The sequence below is a fragment of the Lampetra planeri genome, chromosome 34 (genome assembly GCF_965212315.1).
Source record: "Lampetra planeri chromosome 34, kcLamPlan1.2.h2, whole genome shotgun sequence".
Classification (NCBI taxonomy): Eukaryota; Metazoa; Chordata; class Hyperoartia; order Petromyzontiformes; family Petromyzontidae; genus Lampetra; species Lampetra planeri.
This window is the reverse complement of record NC_136140.1, coordinates 10,802,714-10,823,859: the sequence shown is the minus strand read 5'-3', so window position 1 is coordinate 10,823,859 and position 21,146 is coordinate 10,802,714. Positions and strand designations below refer to the sequence as shown.

Here is a 21,146-nt window from a genome sequence, read left to right as displayed (position 1 = left end):
GTGCGGCTTCGTCTGGCGTCGCGCTCCGTGGCCTCCTCTCGTCCCGTTGTATTTTCCCACGCCCAACATTTTACGACAGATATCATGGGATAACTTTTTGGCCAGTATCAAAGTATGAAAAATAAGAAAAGGTTTTACCCTTTCTGGCAATAAAACAAGATATTCAAACACCAAATTGATACCTTTTGTAAGGAATCAAGTACTGCATTAACCACACACAGCACTTGTGTCTGACTCTGGTGAGACTAGGCCATAAAGAGGGCTGTCTCTGTTGTAAGCCAATCAATTTCAAAGACAATGCATATATCATTACCAGAGTATGTTTGTTTGCAGATTTCATTCCTTGCAAAAGGTATCAATTTGGTGAAGTTTTCGTGACTGTAGGATTCCATACTCTTTGGTTCTTTCGGTAAAGTGACGTGGGTAGAAAAATAATCGATCAGAACGTTTCGATCGCAAGACAAGCAATCGTCATCAGGTGGGATAACCACAGCAATTCAGTTTTTTCTTGCTCTGGTTGTCCTACCTGTTGACGATTGCTTGTGTTGCGATCGAAACGTCGGGATCTATTATTTTTCTACCTACGTGACTTTACCAAAAGAACCAAAGAGTACATCTTAACACATATTTTATTGCCAGAAAGGGTACAAACCTAATTTTTCATATTTTATGACGGAGTTGCCTCCGACCGGACGCTGGTCGATTGTGTGTGGTTCTAAAGTAGGGAGGGCTTCGACCATCGGATCAGCTCCTGGCTTCTCCTGCACCGATTCTGAGCTCTGCCGATTCCCACGTGGGTGAACATATTTCACAAAAATACAGCTGTTGGGTGTAATTTTAAAGCGTTGTGGGTAGCTGGGTGACTCAGCAGTGAGAGAACCAAGCCGGCAACCTCTCACATTCTGGGTTGGGGTCCAGGTTTCAGCTGCCCGCGATTAAGCTGGGTTCTCAAATGTAACGAAATTCTAAGTTGTTGAGTCGACAGCCACACAAAGAATCGGCATGATCCACCAACCCCACCATCACATCGCAGCCGTGGCTTGGATCGCTTGAAGCTGTAGTGATGACACACACACACAACACGCACCATGAAATCGAAGCCCTGAAGAAGGGTGCCAACCGCATCGCTGCCCGAACGCCTCGTTCGCAAATTCACGATAATTGGAAGGTTCCTAGTCTTCACCCCCCTTCATCGTCTGTGAACATTTGTGACCTTGGGCGCAATGTTGCCTCGCCTACGAGTGTCCCAGCTGTCCCCCTGAGGACACCGTGGCCAGGTGGCGCGAGGTCACCCCCATCGCTCTCACACGCTCGCCGTGCCCCCCCCCCCCCGTGCCCCCTCCGTGCCCTCCCCGTGCCCTCCCCGTGCCCTCCCCGTGCCCCCCCCCGTGCCCCCCCCCGTGCCCTCTCCGTGCCCTCCCCGTGCCATCCCCGTGCCCTCCCCGTACCCCCCCCCGTGCCCCCGCCCCGTGCCCGGAAGACGCAGGTGTCGCTGGAGGACGGCGGTAGCTGCCGGAGCACCGAGGCGCTGGGAGCGGAGCCCAGGTTCATTGCCGTGAGCCCCGACTGCACGCTCGCCGCCGTCGGTCAGAGCCCGCGCCTTTGCCCCCACCTCGGCTGCTCGCAGTACACGCACGTGACCCTCGCCTCCCCCCCCCCCCAAAAAAAAAGAGACAAACGTCTCCCGCTGTGTAGCCTCGGCAGCCCGTTGGGGTGTGCGTCGTTAGCGGAGTTGGCACCTCTGTGAAGGCCGGCACGGCGCACCAGGGGGTGGATGGCCAGCACCACGCCCGACCGCCTTTGTTTACACACCGCACCAGGTACTCATTTGAGTCTGAGTTGACCTACGGGAGGCCCAGGATCGGTTCACATAACACAGACGCGTGTGCGTGTGTGCGTGCGTATGTAAGTGTGTGCGTGCGTGTGCATTAGGAGTGGACAAACGTGTGTGCGTGCGTGTGTAAGTGTGTGTGTATACGTTAAGAGTGGACAAGTGCGTGTGTGTGTGTGTGTATGTAGGTGTGTGCATGCGTTAGGAGTGGAAAAGCACGTGCGTGCGTGCGTAAGTGCATATGTAAGTGCGTGTGTGCGCATGCGTGCGTTAGGAGTGGACAAGTGCGTGTGTAAGGGTGTATGTGTAAGTGCGTGCGTGTGCATGTGTCAGGAGTGGACAAGCGCGTGTGAGTGTGTATGTAGGTGTGTGCGTATGTGTGCAAGTGCGTATGTAAGTGCGTGTGTGCGCGTGCGTGCGTGCAATTGCGTATGTAAGTGCGTGTGTGCGCGTGCGTGTGTTAGGAGTGGACAAGCGCGTGTGCGTGTGTAAGTGCGTATGTAAGTGTGTGTGTGCGCGTGCGTGTGTTAGGAGTGGACAAGCGCGTGTGTGTGTGCAAGTGCGTATTAAGTGCGTGTGTGCGCATGCGTGCGTTAGGAGGGGACAAGCGCGTGTGTGTGTGCAAGTGCGTATGTAAGTACGTGTGTGCGCGCGCGTGCGTGCGTTAGGAGTGGACAAGCGCGTGTGCGTGTTCGACCTGCGGGGCGCTGGCGAGGCCCCCGCGCGCCGCGCCGTCGAGCCGCGCCACCAGGACCGCGTAGAGGCCGCCGTCTTCTCGGGCTGCACGGCCCTCATCAGCGCCTCGCTGGACGAGACCATCAAGGTTCGCCCGGCATCTCCTCCCGGGCCCGCTGCCGGCACCGCTCGCCTCTCTCGCCTTCCACCCCTCTCCCCCTCGCATTGGCAAGACGCCGCGGCGTACGGGGGCGGCGTGGGTGGTGTGTCAGAGTCAGAATATTGATCTCTACCGGGAGGAGGGAGGAATCCGAAGAGCTATAAAGCTCTTCTTCACAGATGTCCAGCAGGAGCGCCAGGGTGAGAACGTGACTTGTTTTTTCGGAAGCAACCTGGCCACAACTGATAGCTCGACAAAATTGGCTCATCACGTGGAGATTTATAGCAGCAAAATAATCTTAATAACTATAATTCGAGTTTATAAATGTGTTGCGTGGTGCAGCGACGTACAGCGGTGTGTGTGCGCAATGTGCGGCGAATCCTCGTTTAACGCGTTCCTCGTTAAACGCGTTGAAGCGACGACAATTTCCCCGTAAATAATGTACCGGCAAAGTTTTGGCGAGATACGACGAATCGCGCACACGCGGTGAGATGGTGGGACGAAGATAACCGAGGCTGCACCGCCACGTTACTGTATCATTCCGCGTGACTTTCTTCGCCGTCGACCGCTCAGAAACGGCGTTCGAACAACGGTGGACGCGCGTTCCGCGTTGTGGTGCGCGAAAAGTGTTCCCGAATGGAAGAACAGCGACAATGCATTGCTATGTAAACACCATTCCTGTCAACCCCTTATCAGTGCCCTACCTTATTACAGACCAATTCAGACCTTATTGATCACCCCCGTGCACTTATAAATATCAACGTTCATCCTACACAGTACCACCACAAGGGAGAAACACAAACAATTTTCGACCATTTTTTTTGCCCGGATTGAAACAGCTGTACGCCGTATGGACCTGAAAACTCAATGTCCCTGTACAAGAATACGGGGTAAACCGTCGTATGGCTTGACAGCTATGGAACACCGTGTGTTTAAGCGAGGGGCTCGCCACACACGGTTCGGGGATGGGCATACGGAGGGCAGTCATTCGTCTCATGTGCGTCAGACCAGCTTGTAACGACGACGTCCACGACCGCTAGCGGTGGGCACGGTGAGGCGTGGTGCTCCTGGAGCGCGGGGAGCGACGCGCCCTTTTTGCCGCAGGCTCCGGGCCGTGTGCCCGGGCTGCAGGTTTATATTCTTGGATACTTTGTCGATTCCAGGTATTTTATTTTGCATTGTAACAAAACGCGAGCACGGTACAAGCGGCTTCGCGTAACAACCAGATGTCACGGTACCCGCAGAACAGTCCCGACGCTACTGAACCATATACAAAAGGGGGGGGGGGGGATAAGAGATAGGGGGATTAAGTATTTATTTTATGCGATTTGCTTACCTTACCTATACTTTGCACTCCAGTTGTGTTTTTGCATCGTTTGCCATTGCAACGACCCCGTGCCCTCTTACTGGACATCTGTGAAAAGAGCTTCATAGCTCATCGATTCTGAGCATGCGGGTCGGCGGTCACGGCTCTCGCTCCGTCGTCGTAAACTCTTCGGCATTCAGAGCCACGGTCTCCGGGCACGCTGTGGCGGCGTTGAGCGGTGCGTACGTACGTTGCACTTCTATCGCACCGTACTTAGCCAACCGTGCGAACCCGTGGTGCGGGGGGAAGAACAAGAAAGCGTGCATGGCGTGCGAGCTAGCGTGTGCGTTGCTGTGGTACGTGCGACGCGCGTGCCGTGTGCGGCGCTCAGGTGTGGGACCTTCGGGACGGGCTGTCGCTGCGCGAGTGCATCGAGGGGATGGGCATGGCCGTCACGGCGCTGTGCCTCGCCGCCGACGGAATCTTGGTGTCGGCGTCGCGCCAGGCTTACTACCTCAAGGTGGCACCACCGCAACCTCCGCACGCACCACCGTGCCGCCAACCGCACCGCCCGCGCACTGCCCACGCCACCGTTATGCGCCACCAGCGACACGTCCATCACCGCCGCCACCACCAAAGTCGCTACCACCGTCATGCACCACGGACTCACAGGCGGGTGTCGGTAAGCCCCTGTGCCCGTGCCGTGATGGCGTTGCCCCCCTCCCTCCGCGCCTCCGGCAGGTGTGGGACGTGGGTGAGAGGCGCCTGCGTGGCGGGGACCCAGGGGGCGGCAGCGCCGGAGGGCTCCTGAGCCCCCCGTTCCACGACCGCAGCGGCCTCGTGGCCCTGACGGTGGACGCGGCCACCGTGGTGCTGCAGGACATGGAGGAGGCGTCGCGAGTTGTCCTGTGGGACACGCGCACAGGTGTGTGTGCGTGTGTGTGTGTGTACTCGCACACATACACAGGTGTGTGTGTACTCGCACACATACACAGGTGTGTGTGTGTACTCACACATACACACAGGTGTGCGGAGCGGTAGTGTAGAAGTTAGCGCGCTATGCTACGAACTCGGCGACCTGAGTTCGATTCCCGCTCACGTCCAACACCAGTGACGATTATCCGAACCAGTCCTGGGCCTCTCCTAGGTCGACTCAGCCTCAAATGAGTACCTGTTGCGGTGTGTAAACATCGACATTACTGCTGCCGCTGCTGTCACCGCTGCGCCGTGCGTCGTCGCCCCGTGCCAGGAGCGCCACGCCAGCTCGTGAGCTGCCCGGCGCACGTGACGAGCGTGGAGTGTGCGCGGGGTCGCGACCTCATCCTCGTCGGCCTCAGCTCAGGCCTCGTGCTGGCGCTCACTCCACAGCTGCACTCCACGGTGAGCATCGCCACGGCAACGGCGCTCGCTCACCCACCTCACCCTCCTCACCCCCTTCACCTCCCTCACTCCCCTTACCCTCCTCACCCCACTCACTCCCCTCACTCCCCTCACCCCACTCACTCCCCTCACCCTCCTCACCCCACTCACTCCCCTCACTGAGGGTTTCTTTACCGAATTAGAAAAACCAATGGCTCTTCGACCTTGGTGTTTTGGTTGCCGTTAGCCCCTGGGATATACCCACTTTCATGCGGGTGCCGCGTACACCTCGCTCCGCTTACGGCACGGCTACCACCGGGCTCCCCCCTCGGCCGGGCCGCTGTGGGTCGCCGGGATGGTCGAGACGAGGTGCGACTAACAGTGCCGAGTGACCGAAGCGAGTGGCCGTGCGTTGTCTGCAGGAGAGCGGCGGAGAGGGGGCCGTGCCCCCCGCCGACGCGCCGTGGGCCGTGGCGGCCGAGCTGGGGGTGGCCGGGGCGGTGAGTGTCACGTGCTTGGCGCTGGGGGACGGGGACTCGCGCCTGGCCATGGGCCTCTCCTCCAACCGCGTCGCCGTGCACTGCACAAAGGTACCAGCCGCGCCGGTGGGGGGGGGGGAGATGGGGGGCGGTGGGGGGGTGGTGCCGCGACAATGGCGGATGATGGAGCGCGGGGGGATGCGATTGTCGCGGTCAACTCCGTCGCGTGCAGACGTGGCGGCGCGAGTGCGTGCTGGAGGCACCGTGCCGCGGGGCTCTGAGCGCCGTGGCGATGCTTCCTGGGCTGGCCGGCGCAATGTGGGGCAGCGACTCGGGACAGCTGGGCATCGCGCTGCGGGGACCGCCAGTGCCCGCCGGCACAGGGGACCGGGAGCCGGCGTCGTCGGTCCCCGAGGGATCGTCTCGGACCAAGGACCGCGCTGACGACGACGGCGGCGGCGGCGGCGGCGTAGGAGAGGGCGGAGAGCGTTGCGTGGAGCTGGAGGGCTACGGCACGCGCGTCTCGTGCGTGCTGCTGAGCCCCGGCGGGCGATATGCCTTCGCGGGCTGCGATGGGACGCTGCAGCGGCTGTGGTGCGCGCGCACCTGGCAGGTGCTGCACGAGTACACGTACCAGGTGAGCGCCGGGGGTGCGTGCATCGCCGCCCAGCATGGCTCACCAGAGCCCGTGCGTTCGTGCGTGTGTGCCGGTGTATGTGCCTGTGCGTGCGTGCATTGTGGGGAGCGGTAGTGCGGCGGTCAGCGCACTGCTCTTCAAACCCCGGCGACGCAGGTTTCATTTCTGCTCACGAACAATCACGCCAGTGACGACTGTCAGAACTGGTCCTGGGCCTCCCATAGGTCGACTCAGCCCCAACTGAGTACCTGGTGCAATGTGTAAAAAATCGCTACTAGGGAGACAAATGTGGTGGGGCGTGAAACTGGCCGCCCCTCGTGCGCCGTGCCGGCCTTCGTAGGTGCTGCTGGCTAACAGCGCTCGCCCCAACAGAGGCCACACTGGGGCATCTTTGTCTCTGTGTGTGGGGCGCAGGGAGCTTTCTACCAGGGCGTCACCTCTGCCGCCTTCTCCCCCGAGGAGCGGTTCCTGTTCACCGGCTCGCGCGACCGCTCCATCAAGGTGTGGTGCGTCGTGACTGGTAAGCCTCGCCGCACCGAGCCGCCCCTAAGCGCCCGCGCCGGCGCGCCACCATTCACCACCGCCACCGCCACGCCATTCACCACCGCCGCATTCGCGCTGACACCGGGAGTCGTGCCCCCCTCTCCTCCCCTTTTCCCTTTCCCCCCCCGCGCAGGCATCCTGCTGAAGGTGCAGTACGTGTACGCGACGGTGACGCGTTTGGTCGCCATGGAGACGCGGGGAGGGCCCTCGGGCGAGCAACTGGGGTCCGAGGCGCGGCCGGCGTGGGCCTGTGTGGTGCTGGCCTGCACGCGCCTCGGATACGTCCTGCGCCTCGAGTTCCGCTGCCCCCCGCGCCTCGCCCCGGGGTGAGCGCTCGGCACCGCCAAGCGCCCAGCGCTCGTGCCAGACGCAGCCCGTTCTGCTGCAAGGCGGTGGGAGTTGCGTTCCCGAAGAACGACCGCGTTCTGAAACGAAAATCGCGCCATGATAGATAATGTATCATGTGGTGCACGGTCCGCGATAACACGTGAGATGTTGGCCAAGCAAAGACTGAGGCGTGTAGGTAGCATCTAGAAGCATCCAGCAGCATCCCGCCTTGTGAGATGATGCTACGCGAGGCAGCCGCACAACCGTGTGATGAATTGGATGTAACGCGTCACAGAAGAGAACGGACTGCACATCGATGAGTTGGCAGTCACCAGCAGGGGCGGTTTCTTCATTAGGGCGATTGGGCGACGCACCACCAATGTGTGAAAGGGACTTTTTCAATCACATTAACAATCTCATTCAACCACAGAGCTATGCTAGCTGTTACTGTGCCTCTGGATATAGTCCAATCAGCGTCATGTCACGTTCTGTGGAGTACCGCCTCTTTTTGGGCGATTTCACTCTGGCTGAGAATCGCCCCGTGTGGTCCCATAGACTTACATTCAAAGATGTTTTTTTTCGAAGGGCGGGCGCTGCAATGCATTCTCTATGGCTTCCGGGAGGGCTCGCACTAATGTGCTTACGTCATCATACGTAAGCACGTTTCAGTCAACAAAATTATTTGTCGCCACCTAGTGGAATCTTTAATAAAAGAAACTGAGTGGATTGTAATAATAGTGAGTATAGAAACAAACAAGATGTATTGTAAGAGTCACTTTATTTTTCATTAATATTAAAGAAATGAAGTTGCCTTTACATGCTTAAGCTGTTAATTTATCCATTGCATGGGTGGACCTTATCCTTCTCAATCATCCAGACATTTGCCCCCCGAGAGATTTTGCAGGAGCCGCCACTGGTCACCAGCCACCGTCCTTAGTGGCCCCGTAAAACAGCAAGCCACGCCAGCGCCTGTGCACGTTGCCATCTCACTTAGCGTCAACGCTGTTCGTGAATGAATAACATTTACAATTAGCAACCTTACAATTAACAACACTACAATTAACAACAACATTACAGTGGGCCACAAGGCTCAGCGGTCGAATGGGCGTGGCTCACATTCGGATATTTGTGGGATTCGAATCCTACTTGGGGGGTGACTGGACCCATCATCTCCACGTGGTGGATAAAATTTATACCATTTTCTGGGGAATTCAACAGTGGTTGTTCTGTGAAATGGAGAACTTCACCACTGGCTCAAGACTGTTGAGACAAAATGGATTTCGTGGGTTCGATCCCAACCCTGACGCCTGCTGCTGCTGTATATTTGGAGTTTGCGGTGTCTCTCTCCCCGAGGTCGCGTGGATTTTTCTCCGGGTCTTCCGGTTTTCCCCTCCACATTTATAAACGTGCGGTTAGAGTATTTGGCTGCTGCTATAGATTTCCACGTGATAAGCCAATTTGTTGAGCTATATAATTCGTGATAGCCAGGTCGCTTCTGAAAACGAGCTATATGGCTCAGCGGGCCTTACCTAGTAAAATAAAAAATATTGTTTACTTTTAGTTTATAGTTCAAACTGAGTGCAATTGGCCAGAGTAGAACCCCCGTCACCGCATCCTATTGCCCGCCAAGTTGTATGTTTATGTTAAACTTCTATCGCACCGTACGTAGCCAACCACGACGATTACGGTGAACACCGCAATTCACCATTAGCGTCGTTGCCGGTGACGGTTTCCAGCGAAGGTCACTCCTAACTCACCGCGGCGGATCACGGCCTCTGCACGGGCTGTGGTTGCCATCTACAGGTACGACCCCCTGCGCTACATCAAAGCGTCGTCCAGCGTGCGCTCCTGCAGGCCCAGCGCCCCGGGCGGCGCGTGCCGGGAGCAGCCGGAGGCCGCCGCGCGGGCCGAGTGGACGCGGGGGCTGCAGGACGACGGCGGCGGCGTTGGGGCCGCGGGGACCACGAGGGAGCAGGAGGAGGCCGCGGGGCCGGGCAGACGCGGCGGCTCGTCGCGCACCTGCGCACTGCTCTGAGCCGTCACGTGGGGGGGGGGGGGGGGGGGCACGTCGTCTGTGACGTCACCACGCTGCGTCATCACGCGACTCGCAACCGGAGTCTGAATATTACTGAGACCGGAGGAATCCGATGAGCTGTGAAGCTCTTGTTCACAGAGGGTCCAGTGGGGGCACGGCGGTCAGAACGTCACAACAACAAACGCAAGACTCACAAACACGATTAGAGTGCAGAGTACAGGAAAGGAAGTTGCTGACTTCAAATCCTGGCTGGGAAGTTGACACAGCCCATCATCCCTCTGGGGTAGATAAAAATGAGTCACTGGTTTGTAGTGGCTGTCCTATGGTTAGACCTGCCCTGCCACAGGAATGAGGAATTCCCACCACTGGCTCACAGCTGCGAACAGGAGATCAGTACCACCACAGTGCTAATTTCAGCAGGAAAATCACGATCTCTTGTAGTTTCATTCCACTTCTAACTGATATCTAAAATGATGTGCCCCAAAGTAGCTCTCGAGTCATCCGTGATCCAAATTGCGCGAGGCACCGGGCACATCCATCGTTAGCATCTCATCGCATCCCCTCGGGTCGTTGCTGATTTATATATTAATATTCATCTAGAATGTGTAATGTGTAATACTCATGCAAGATAATTATTCGGTGGCGCAGCCAACAGTCTGCCCAAGTTCTGCTGGTCCTACACTTGTTGGGAAGTTTGGACAAACCCCCGTTAACGAGCGCTCATACTTGTGGCAATAAACCGGAGTTCCCGGAGAAAACTCACGCAGTGTGACAGGGGGAGGGAGGTTAGTAACACTCAACCTCCCGTAGCAAGAGGGAAATGAACCCCCTTGCTGTACTGCCCTCGCACCCTGGGCCACCAGTCGGGGAGAAGATGGGGACCATCGACGCGCCCGGGCGTTGGAGGGGAGTTCCGCGCAGTGCGCGCGCCCGATCCACCAGCGCTCGCTGGCCTCGTTCCGCTTCCAAACTCGTGGTTGGATAAGAACACAAATTCTGTCAGATCACGGGAATGAACCATGCCTGTGTCGTGTTGTGCGTCTCCTCTTCCTTCTCTTGCTCGAGGCTTGCGTGCGGGTGGCGTGCGTCGCACACGCACTCACACACACGCACACACGCAACAACAACAACAACCGCCATTCGCCACTAAATGGCGGTGACGTCACCACGACGCTTGTGCCAGGCCAAGTGCACCTTGAGGCCACGTGAAGTGTCGAACGCCCGCTGGCAGGAGGTCACGGGGCAGACCCAGGTGCCACGGGTCAACTGACCGAGATGACTGGCTGATGCACCACCTGTGCCCCCTACTGTACCAACTTTCTGTGCTTTAGCCACCCGGCGCTCCGCTCGTTGTTGTGAGCGTCGCTCCTCTGCCCTCCGTTGTTGTTGGAGGGCGACTGCCTCCAACTGCCCAGTAGAGTCCTTCACGAGCCTCCTCCACAGAGGCCGATCTTGACACCGCTGGTACCAGTCATCAGCAAGTCCACTCAGCTCCACGTCCTCCTGTACCACATCACTCCATCTCTTCTCTAGCCCGTGCCGCGCCCGTTTAGCCCCCTCGATCCGGCCGAACAAAAGCTGTTTAGGCATGCGGTGGCTGGGCATGCGGGCTACATGACCCAGCCAACGCAGCCTTGCCTGCCGGAGGAGCTCACCGATGGGACTTTGCCCAGATCTTTCAAGGATTTGTGAGCTCCTCACACAATCCAGCCTGGTTAAACCCAGGACGGATGGTAGGCAGGCCAGCCTAAATGTTTCCAACCGGCGAAGATGTTCCATTAGGGGGGTCCACGTTTCGCAAGCGTAGAGAAGGGAGGGAATGACCGTGGCCGAGAAGACTTGAAGCTTCGTGCGGAGCGACAGTCCAGGTAGCTTCCACATAGCGTTACACAACCGATGAAAATATATTGCCGCTCGACTGATTCGGAGTGAGACCTCTGCTGTTAAACTGGAGCCTGTCATAAGCACACTGCCCAGGTATGGGAAACTCTCCACTCTCTCCACTACTGCCCCATCGCACACGCACACACGCACACGCGCGCACACACACTCACACACGCACACACACGCACTCAGTCGGAGACGCGGTGGTCGCAGCAGGCACCGTCCTCTCTCACGACCACGCTGCCACACGACCCGTCCCGTGGGGGGGGAGTGAGTGTTGGGTGGGGGGAGTGGGTGGGGGGGAGTGGAGTGGGGGTGGGGGTGAGTGGGTTTGGGGGAGTGGGCGTTGGGGGGAGTGGGCGTTGGGGGTAGTGGGTGAGGGGGAGTGGGGGTTGGGGTGGGGGGGGAGTGGGGGTTGGGGAGAGTGGTTGGGGGGGAGTGGGGGTTGGGGTGTGGGGGAGTGGGGGTTGGGGTGGGAGGGAGTGGGGGTTGGGTGGGGGGAAGTGGGGGGAGTGGAGTGGGGGTGGGGGGTGAGTGGGTTGGGGGGAATGGGGGTTGGGGGTAGTGGGTGAGGGGGAGTGGGGGTTGGGGTGGGGGGGGGAGTGGGGGTTGGGGTGGGATTGGGGGTTGGGGTGGGGGGGAGTGGAGGTTGGGGTGTGGGGGAAGTGGGGTTGGGGTGGGGGTAAGTTGGGGGAGTGGAGTGGGGGGAAGTGGGGGTGGGGGGATCTGTATTCCAAGAGGGTCCGCTCTGGGACGACGCAGGGATTCTGCGTAGCAGTGCACCGCCGGTGGCGCTCTGCAGAGATCCGTGCGGCAATGTGCTGTCTGTATGTTGAACTTCTTTCACATCGTGCATAGCCAACCATGCTCAGGCCACTGCCTAAACTGATGAAAGGTCTGGAGCGCCCCTTTGAGAGGATATTTTTGCCTTCTCTGCGAAGCTGGCCAGACGTCGTGGGAAGAGATGGGAGTCACCCACACGTCATCTTACAGCTTCGTCCTACCACACACGTACGCACGTATGTTGAACTTCTTTCGCACTGTGCATGGCCAACCGTGTTATTCGGAGGTGCACGGGGGGGGGGGACGACAACAAACCATAAACACAACAACAATCGGTCCTAACAGAAATGAGTTTTCAATCGAGATAATTTAAAGGCAAAAATTTTACGCTTCTGATTATTTGATACGGCGCCTACACGCGCGCGTTCTGCATAACCCGTGGGGCCACGATCTGCCGCAGAGAAAATCACGGCCCGGACCCTGGACAGGGAGTCGGCAGCACGGAATACTGGATGTTGGTGGTGGGGGGGGAATGGAGTTACTAATTGAGGGGCCAGCAGAGGAGGGAGGAAGAGGAGGGGAATAAGCGAAGCAAACGCAGGGCAAAGGTTGACTCGAGGCGAGTCGTGAGAACGCCTTGGGTCGCGAGAGCAGAGGACGTGGGGCTGGGAGTGGAGTGAGTGAGAGGGGTGGAGTGTGAGCAGCGGTGTAGTAGCGACATCATTGGCGTAGTAACTACATTATCAGTGGCATCGTAAATGCATTACACTATGTAACACAGTAGTAAGTGTTATTTCTTAATTGCGTATGCCTAAAAAGTATAGAAAATGGTTATTAGTCCCCACAAACTTTGCTTTTGTGACCAGGACAGTGATATTTAGAAATTTACCTATTTTCAATGAGAAAACTGGCGAATTTGTGTCTTTTCGTTCACGTAAAGTAAGAAAAAAAAAATATGAATCAAAATTAACATTTATTTATACTAAAGTAATACAAACATGAGCGAGATGAGAGGGGAGTGAGGTGAGAGGGGAGTGAGGTGAGGGAGTGAGGTGGGAGGGGAGTGAGGAGAGAGGGAGTGAGGTGAGAGGGGAGTGAGGTGAGAGGGAGTGAGGTGAGAGGGAGTGAGGTGGGAGGGGAGTGAGGTGAGAGGGGAGTGAGGTGAGAGGGGAGTGAGGTGAGAGGGGAGTGAGGTGAGAGGGGAGTGAGGTGAGAGGAAGTGAGGTGAGAGGGAGTGAGGTGAGAGGGAGTGAGGTGAGAGGGAGTGAGGTGAGAGGAAGTGAGGTGAGAGGGATTGAGGTGAGAGGGAGTGAGGTGAGAGGGGAGTGAGGTGAGAGGGGAGTGAGGTGAGAGGGAGTGAGGTGAGAGGGGAGTGAGCTGAGAGGGAGTGAGGTGAGAAGGAGTGAGCTGAGAGGGAGTGAGCTGAGAGGGAGTGAGGGGAGTGTGGTGAGAGGGGAGTGCGGTGAGAGGGGAGTGAGCTGAGAGGGGAGTGAGCTGAGAGGGAGTGAGGTGAGAGATGTGAGAGGGAGTGAGGTGAGAGGGAGCGAGGTGAGAGGGAGTGAGGTGAGAGGGGAGTGAGGTGAGGGGAAGTGAGGTGAGAGGGAGTGAGGTGAGAGGGAGTGAGGTGAGAGGGGAGTAAGCTGAGAGGGAGTGAGCTGAGGGGGAGTGAGGTGAGAGGGGAGTGTGGTGAGAGGAAGTGAGGTGAGAGGGGAGTGAGGTGAGAGGGGAGTGAGCTGAGGGGGAGTGAGGTGAAAGGGAGTGAGCTGAGAGGGAGTGAGGTGAGAGGGGAGTGAGGTGAGAGGGAGTAAGGTGAGAGGGGAGTGAGGTGAGAGGGGAGTGAGGTGAGAGGGGAGTGAGGTGAGAGGGGAGTGAGGTGAGAGGGGAGTGAGGTGAGAGGGGAGTGAGCTGAGAGGGGAGTGAGGTGAGAGGGGAGTGAGGTGAGAGGGGAGTGAGCTGAGAGGGGAGTGAGGTGAGAGGGGAGTGAGGTGAGAGGGGAGTGAGGTGAGAGGGGAGTGAGGTGAGAGGGGAGTGAGGTGAGAGGGGAGTGAGGTGAGAGGGGAGTGAGGTGAGAGGGGAGTGAGGTGAGAGGGGAGTGAGGTGAGAGGGGAGTGAGGTGAGAGGGGAGTGAGGTGAGAGGGGAGTGAGCTGAGAGGGAGTGAGGTGAGAGGGAGTGAGGTGAGAGGGAGTGAGGTGAGAGGGAGTGAGCTGAGGGGGAGTGAGGTGAGAGGGGAGTGAGGTGAATGGGAGTGAGGTGAATGGGAGTGAGGTGAGAGGGGAGTGAGCTGAGAGGGAGTGAGGTGAGAGGGAGTGAGGTGAGTGGGAGTGAGGTGAGAGGGGAGTGAGCTGAGGGGGAGTGAGCTGAGGGGGAGTGAGGTGAGAGGGAGTGAGGTGAGAGGGGAGTGAGGTGAATGGGAATGAGGTGAGAGGGGAGTGAGCTGAGAGGGAGTGAGGTGAGAGGGAGTGAGGTGAGTGGGGAGGGAGGTGAGAGGGGAGTGAGGTGAGAGGGGAGTGAGGTGAGAGGGGAGTGAGGTGAGAGGGGAGTGAGGTGAGAGGGGAGTGAGGTGAGAGGGGAGTGAGGTGAATGGGAGTGAGGTGAGAGGGGAGTGAGGTGAGAGGGGAGTGAGGTGAGAGGGAGTGAGGTGAGAGGGGAGTGAGCTGAGAGGGAGTGAGGTGAGAGGGAGTGAGGTGAAAGGGAGTGAGCTGAGGGGGAGTGAGCTGAGGGGGAGTGAGGTGAGAGGGGAGTGAGGTGAATGGGAGTGAGGTGAATGGGAGTGAGGTGAGAGGGGAGTGAGCTGAGAGGGAGTGAGGTGAGAGGGAGTGAGGTGAGAGGGAGTGAGCTGAGGGGGAGTGAGGTGAGAGGGGAGTGAGGTGAATGGGAGTGAGGTGAATGGGAGTGAGGTGAGAGGGGAGTGAGCTGAGAGGGAGTGAGGTGAGAGGGAGTGAGGTGAGTGGGAGTGAGGTGAGAGGGGAGTGAGCTGAGGGGGAGTGAGCTGAGGGGGAGTGAGGTGAGAGGGAGTGAGGTGAGAGGGGAGTGAGGTGAGAGGGGAGTGAGGTGAATGGGAATGAGGTGAGAGGGGAGTGAGTTGAGAGGGAGTGATGTGAGAGGGAGTGAGGAGAGTGGGGAGTGAGGTGAGAGGGGAGTGAGGTGAGGGGAGTGAGGTGAGAGGGGAGTGAGGTGAGAGGGGAGTGAGGTGAGAGGGAGTGAGGTGAGAGGGAGTGAGGTGAGAGGGGAGTGAGGTGAGAGGGGAGTGAGGTGAGAGGGGAGTGAGGTGAATGGGAGTGAGGTGAGAGGGGAGTGAGGTGAGAGGGGAGTGAGGTGAGAGGGAGTGAGGTGAGAGGGGAGTGAGGTGAGAGGGGAGTGAGCTGAGAGGGAGTGAGGTGAGAGGGAGTGAGGTGAGTGGGAGTGAGGTGAGAGGGAGTGAGGTGAGAGGGGAGTGAGGTGAGAGGGGAGTGAGGTGAGAGGGAGTGAGGTGAGAGGGGAGTGAGGTGAGAGGGGAGTGAGGTGAGAGGGGAGTGAGGTGAATGGGAGTGAGGTGAGAGGGGAGTGAGGTGAGAGGGGAGTGAGGTGAGAGGGAGTGAGGTGAGAGGGGAGTGAGGTGAGAGGGGAGTGAGCTGAGAGGGAGTGAGGTGAGAGGGAGTGAGGTGAGAGGGAGTGAGCTGAGGGGGAGTGAGGTGAGAGGGGAGTGAGGTGAATGGGAGTGAGGTGAATGGGAGTGAGGTGAGAGGGGAGTGAGCTGAGAGGGAGTGAGATGAGAGGGAGTGAGGTGAGAGGGAGTGAGGTGAGAGGGAGTGAGCTGAGGGGGAGTGAGGTGAGAGGGGAGTGAGGTGAATGGGAGTGAGGTGAATGGGAGTGAGGTGAGAGGGGAGTGAGCTGAGAGGGAGTGAGGTGAGAGGGAGTGAGGTGAGTGGGAGTGAGGTGAGAGGGGAGTGAGCTGAGGGGGAGTGAGCTGAGGGGGAGTGAGGTGAGAGGGAGTGAGGTGAGAGGGGAGTGAGGTGAGAGGGGAGTGAGGTGAATGGGAATGAGGTGAGAGGAGAGTGAGCTGAGAGGGAGTGAGGTGAGAGTGAGGTGAGTGGGGAGTGAGGTGAGTGGGGAGTGAGGTGAGAGGGGAGTGAGGTGAGAGGGGAGTGAGGTGAGAGGGGAGTGAGGTGAGAGGGGAGTGAGGTGAGAGGAGAGTGAGGTGAATGGGAGTGAGGTGAGAGGGGAGTGAGGTGAGAGGGGAGTGAGGTGAGAGGGAGTGAGGTGAGAGGGAGTGAGGTGAGTGGGAGTGAGGTGAGAGGGGAGTGAGGGGTAACGCGCACGCTGGCACTCTGCGTCGTGCCGCACTGGAGGTCTCACCAGACGGACATCGTCATCATCGTTGTTGTTGTTGTTGTTGTCCTTGTTGTTGTTGTTTCCAAAGCGGGAATTGAGGCTTCCTCGTTGGCCACAGATCGCCATTAGCCGCGAGGGGCAACGGGGTTGTGCACTCTATTTAACAACAACAATAATAGCTATACTTTAAAACAGCGTCAATCATGCCGACAGCCCGGTTGGTTGGCTGAGCACGGCGCGAAAGAAGCCGAACTACTACAAAGTAAATACAAAATTATATATCAATGGTACAAAAACAATAAGCACAAGCAACAACAAAGAAAGTTTCACGACAAAGAAATGTGACACGCACCACCCCTTCCACCGCGACCTCCAGCATCCTAAACGAACTATTTTTATTTTATTTTATCAGGTGTAAGGCCTATTGAGTTACGTCGCTCTTTTTTCATAAGCGACCTGGCTATCACAGATGAGAGCTCAGCGGAGTGGCCATTCATCACGGTGACATTTATAGCAGCGGCCAAAACTCCCGAACGCGTGATGTTGATTCTAAATGTGGAGGGGAAAACAACCGCAGGACACGGAGAAAAATCCACGCGGCCACGGGGCGAGAGAGGGAGAGAGAGAGACGCAAACTCAATATACAGCAGCAGGCGCAGGATGGAACCCACAATCTCCTGTACACCAGGCGAGGTAGTTAACATCTCGCCACCGTGGCGCCCCACCACGACCTCATCCAACACCACCACCTCGTCGCCCACCAACTCCTCCAACTCGTTGTCCACCTCCTCCACTACCACCTCCTCCACCTCCTCTACCACCACCTCCTCCACCACCTCCACCACCTCCACCACATCCACCTCCTGCACTACCACCTCCACCACCTCCTCCACCATTACCTCCACCACTTCCCCGCCACCTCCATCATCACCTCCTCCACCACCTCCTCCGCCACCTCCTCCTCCCCATGGACCCCCCCTCCCCCCGCATGCTCCACATGCATCCCGACCCGTCCTTCCCCGCAGCACTTTGCCCGGACCCACACCACGTGCCCGTCCCGGTCGCACTCCGCCCCGCAGACAGCGGCGGCTGCGGCCTCCACGGCCCAACGCGCGGGGACGTCCGGCAGCCCAGGGCGCAGCGGAGTGACACCGAGTTGACGAGGTTTACTGGAGTGGGCACAAGGTCAATGGGGCACCGGGAAGGGAGGATGACAGGGAGAGGAGGGAATTCCAAAGTTGCGCAGTGAGGGCGAAGAAGCAGAACGAGAAGCGAGGTGACCTGCAGTGTGGCGAGCGAACGAGTGGGTGAGAGTGGGTGGTTGAATTAGCGAGTGGGCGAGTGAGTGGGTCGGTGAGTGGATGAGTGTTGTTGTGACCTGCAATGTGGTGGTAGTTGAACCGTGTGGATGGGTCGAACCGGTGCCTGGTGTAGACCGAGTCCTCAAAATTGGAGCAATCGACGAGTGAAGTTCAACAGTAACCATGGTGGTAGCGATGGTAGAGAGATAAGCAGACTCCTGACCGCCAGTGAGTGCTCAACGTTTAATTCTGCATTGGGTGGGAGTAAAATCACGCATTCTTATTTACGAAACTCGTTTGTTTTTAATCAGAAGAGGCTCGCATCTGAATAAGTAAGACGAGGTGAAACACAACTCACGCGTCTTTGTTGTTGTCAGCAGCAAGGTCGACTTAATTAGGGAGCGGCGTGCATGGAGTGACAGGGATTCGAAACATGATTGGGGAGAGTCGGGCAATGTCGTCTGCGTGCGTCGTTGTGGCGGAGTGACGAGTGAACGGGGGGGGGGGTCCTCGGCTTGTCGAGGTCCTCTGCTCGTTGCGCACTTGGCCGGCTCGAGGTGTAGCAGCTCTCGCGCCGCAGCGAGGAGACTCCGTTTGCGAACTGTCTGATTTTCGCGCAGGGCCCTCCTGGACAATAAAAAAAAGCAAATCTCGACTCGCGCCTCCCCGGGTAAACGAGGGAAATTATACTCTTTAGTTCTATTCGGTACAGTCACGTCGGTATACAATAAAACAAATTAAATCGCGACGTTTCGATTGCAACACAAGCAATCATCATCAAGTGGGAAAACAACAGCAAGATTTGTTTTTTGCTGAAGTGAGAGAGAGATGCCGTGGTAAGAGGTTATATAGGTAAAGAGAGGGGGGAGGAGCAAGGGAGGGGGTGACTTTACCGAAAGGACCTAAGAGTATGGATCCCTGCAGTCACGAAAACTTCAAATCTAGATTGAGGGAAATGATAACAACCGTCGAGGGCGAGTCCGTCACACGTGATGCACAGGGTAGAGCGGCGGAGTGAGCCTGCAGGTGTCTCAAGGCATCACCTGCACAGGTTGGTTGGGGTGGGGGGGGGAGACGGAGTCGTGCGGTGAGGCTCGGGGTCTCGACATGCGTGTCGCGCCTCCGTGCTCGCGAGATGGTTCGAGTCAAGCAGGACGCAGCAGCGCACGTGGACGTGTGTCAGGACGCCAGCTTCCAGGGGCGTGAGGAGCACGCGCTGCCACCGATCGAGCGACAACTCGGAGTGAGACAGAGAGAGAGCGAGTCGCGTCCAGACAAAAACACCACGCAGAGGAGGCCTCTTCACCAGGGAGCCCTCCGAACCACCTCATCGCCCGGCCTCCACGCGTCAGGGGATGAAGCTCTTGCCTCGACGAGGATTATGTTTGCAACGCGCTGGAGACGACCTCGCAGCGACGACGGATCCCAGCGGAACAGAGAATTGTCACAGCAGAAATGATGTATGATGAAACAAAACAGAATCACCGTGCAGTGGCCGTCTCTCCACCTTCACCAAACCGCACCTCAGATGAGCGCGTTTGGCAACGTACGGCGCGAAAGAAGTTCAACATACATTTATTTTGTTCAAACGCAAATTAAATCCTGATGCAGCGCCAGCGCACCGGATGATTGCTAAACCACAGTCCGCGTCAACCTTACGGGAGAGCACGTGCGTGCCACGTGACTGACGCAAGAGGAGCCGCCGCTCACAATCAACCAATCGGCGAGCCCCCCGCCCCCCTCCTCCCCCTCCCTCCCTATGTCGCTCGGCACGCGTTGCGCAATCATCGCGATCCGAGTTTGGATTCGGAACTGGAGGCGCGGTGGCTCACGGGAAGACTTCGCATCCCCTGGGCCGGGGTCGTTGCGGTTCTGAGTAGACGGCGTGCTGGTGCTCAGTCATCATCGCTAAACCGTATTGATTTTAAATGTAATATCACCTCCACTTGGGGGGGGGGGGGGTAATCACAACATTTGTACACTCGAATAAAATGCAAAGACAGTGGAGTAATATTTCAAGTAAAAATCATGACAAAATAGTGAGTCTTGGCACTCCACTCCTAAACACACCGAGGCTCGCAGCGTTGCCGAACCACGAGCCGGCAATGCGTTCCAGATCCTTGCGGCAACGCTTGAGAAGGCCTTCAAGAAGGCCCTCACCCTCACCCGGCGTCGAGCGCAAGAGCCGAGGCTGTGAGGGTCGCAGCAAGGCCGTAATTATAATACATTTTGGGGGGGATATTCAAATATGCTCAAAATGTCCCCCTCAATATATTGCTATAAAATCGATTTCTGTTTATTCGATGGTGGTTATGGTTGTACTTTATTAATCCCTAATCTCTGCCATCACATACAATGAAACAAGAAAAGGTAAAAAAAAAACAGCAATGTAATACAATACACTATTAGACATTGTAAAAAAATAAATTAAAAGTCCATCCTTTGTGTTTGTGATTTTTAAAAATATATATATTAGGCAGGAAATTCGTTTTCAAATTTAGATTTTTTTTCTGGGGGGTGACCCCAGACCCCCTGGAAGTTTTGGTCCCCCCCAATGTTGACTCCATGGCTACGGCCTTGGGTAGCAGCGGGTCCTGCTCCGAAGAGCGTAGCGCATAAACCCCAGTCCTATGACAGATCAGTCGGACCCGCAGGTACACAAGTGCAAGACCACGCAGAGCTTTATAGACCAGAAGAATGGCTAACTTATACCGGGATGTGAAAGCTTACTGGAAGCCAGTGCAGGTCGCGGAGAGCGCGGAGTGCTGTGGCAGAAACAGCAGCAGCGGCGGTGGCGGCCTCATTATTATCGGGCGTGAGTGATTAGCGCTCAGAGGTGGATGACGCATGTCGCCCGGCCGAAGCGAATCCATCCCATGCCTTGCGTCCTTACCCCGTGACCGTCGCCGCTGCCGCGTTAACCACGACAAGATTATTGCTGCGAAAATACATCGGGAGGAGCGGCGGCGGCGGCGGTGGCGGCGAAGTGGTGAGCGCACAGCGGCTACAAAGCCGGCGACCCGGGTTCGTTTGCGCGGCCACAGCCAACATCAGTGGCGAGTGATGTCTGAACTGCTCCTACCCCCACCCACCCACCCCGCCCCCCTCACTTTTACCATTTTGCCTGGGTAAGTATGGTCAATAAACCCGCACGACCGCCACTAGACAGGGTCGGCACAGCGCCCTAAATGATTGATTGATGAATGTGTACATGTCCTGATGCTTGTAGGCAGCGTGAGACGGGAATGAGACCCACGTGACATGGGAATGAGGCCCACGTGGGACGTGAATAAGGCCTACGTGATGCGGGAATGAGGCCCACGTGGGACGGGAATGAGACCCACGTGGGACGGGAATGAGGCCCACGTGGGACGGGAATGAGACCCACGTGGGACGGGAATGAGGCCCACGTGGGACGGGAATGAGACCCACGTGGGACGGGAATGAGGCCCACGTGGGATGGGAATGAGGCCCACGTGGGACGGGAATGGGGCCCACGTGGGACGGGAATGGG

General features: G+C 57.5%; 1 protein-coding gene and 1 long non-coding RNA gene across 2 annotated transcripts in view; one reads left to right on the top strand and one right to left on the bottom strand.

Annotated features, from left to right (window-relative positions):
• NWD1 (NACHT and WD repeat domain containing 1) overlaps positions 1–9,368 on the top strand; it is a 43,639-nt gene extending 34,271 nt beyond the window's left edge. The window contains exons 19-28 of the mRNA XM_078610389.1: positions 1,487–1,586; positions 2,500–2,654; positions 4,364–4,492; positions 4,714–4,897; positions 5,222–5,352; positions 5,754–5,921; positions 6,043–6,447; positions 6,862–6,967; positions 7,124–7,316; positions 9,121–9,368. Of these exons, the coding sequence (XP_078466515.1) occupies positions 1,487–1,586; positions 2,500–2,654; positions 4,364–4,492; positions 4,714–4,897; positions 5,222–5,352; positions 5,754–5,921; positions 6,043–6,447; positions 6,862–6,967; positions 7,124–7,316; positions 9,121–9,352 (1,803 nt within the window). The 3' untranslated portion in view covers positions 9,353–9,368. The remainder of the gene's footprint in view (positions 1–1,486; positions 1,587–2,499; positions 2,655–4,363; positions 4,493–4,713; positions 4,898–5,221; positions 5,353–5,753; positions 5,922–6,042; positions 6,448–6,861; positions 6,968–7,123; positions 7,317–9,120) is intronic.
• Positions 9,369–17,310: 7,942 nt separating this feature from the next.
• On the bottom strand, positions 17,311–19,814 carry LOC144730146 (uncharacterized). The gene is made up of 4 exons (XR_013587792.1): positions 19,703–19,814; positions 18,676–18,848; positions 17,991–18,259; positions 17,311–17,500 (listed from the first exon to the last, which is right to left on the bottom strand). It is a non-coding gene; the product is annotated as an uncharacterized LOC144730146 (long non-coding RNA).
• Between the last annotated feature and the right edge of the window lie 1,332 nt (positions 19,815–21,146).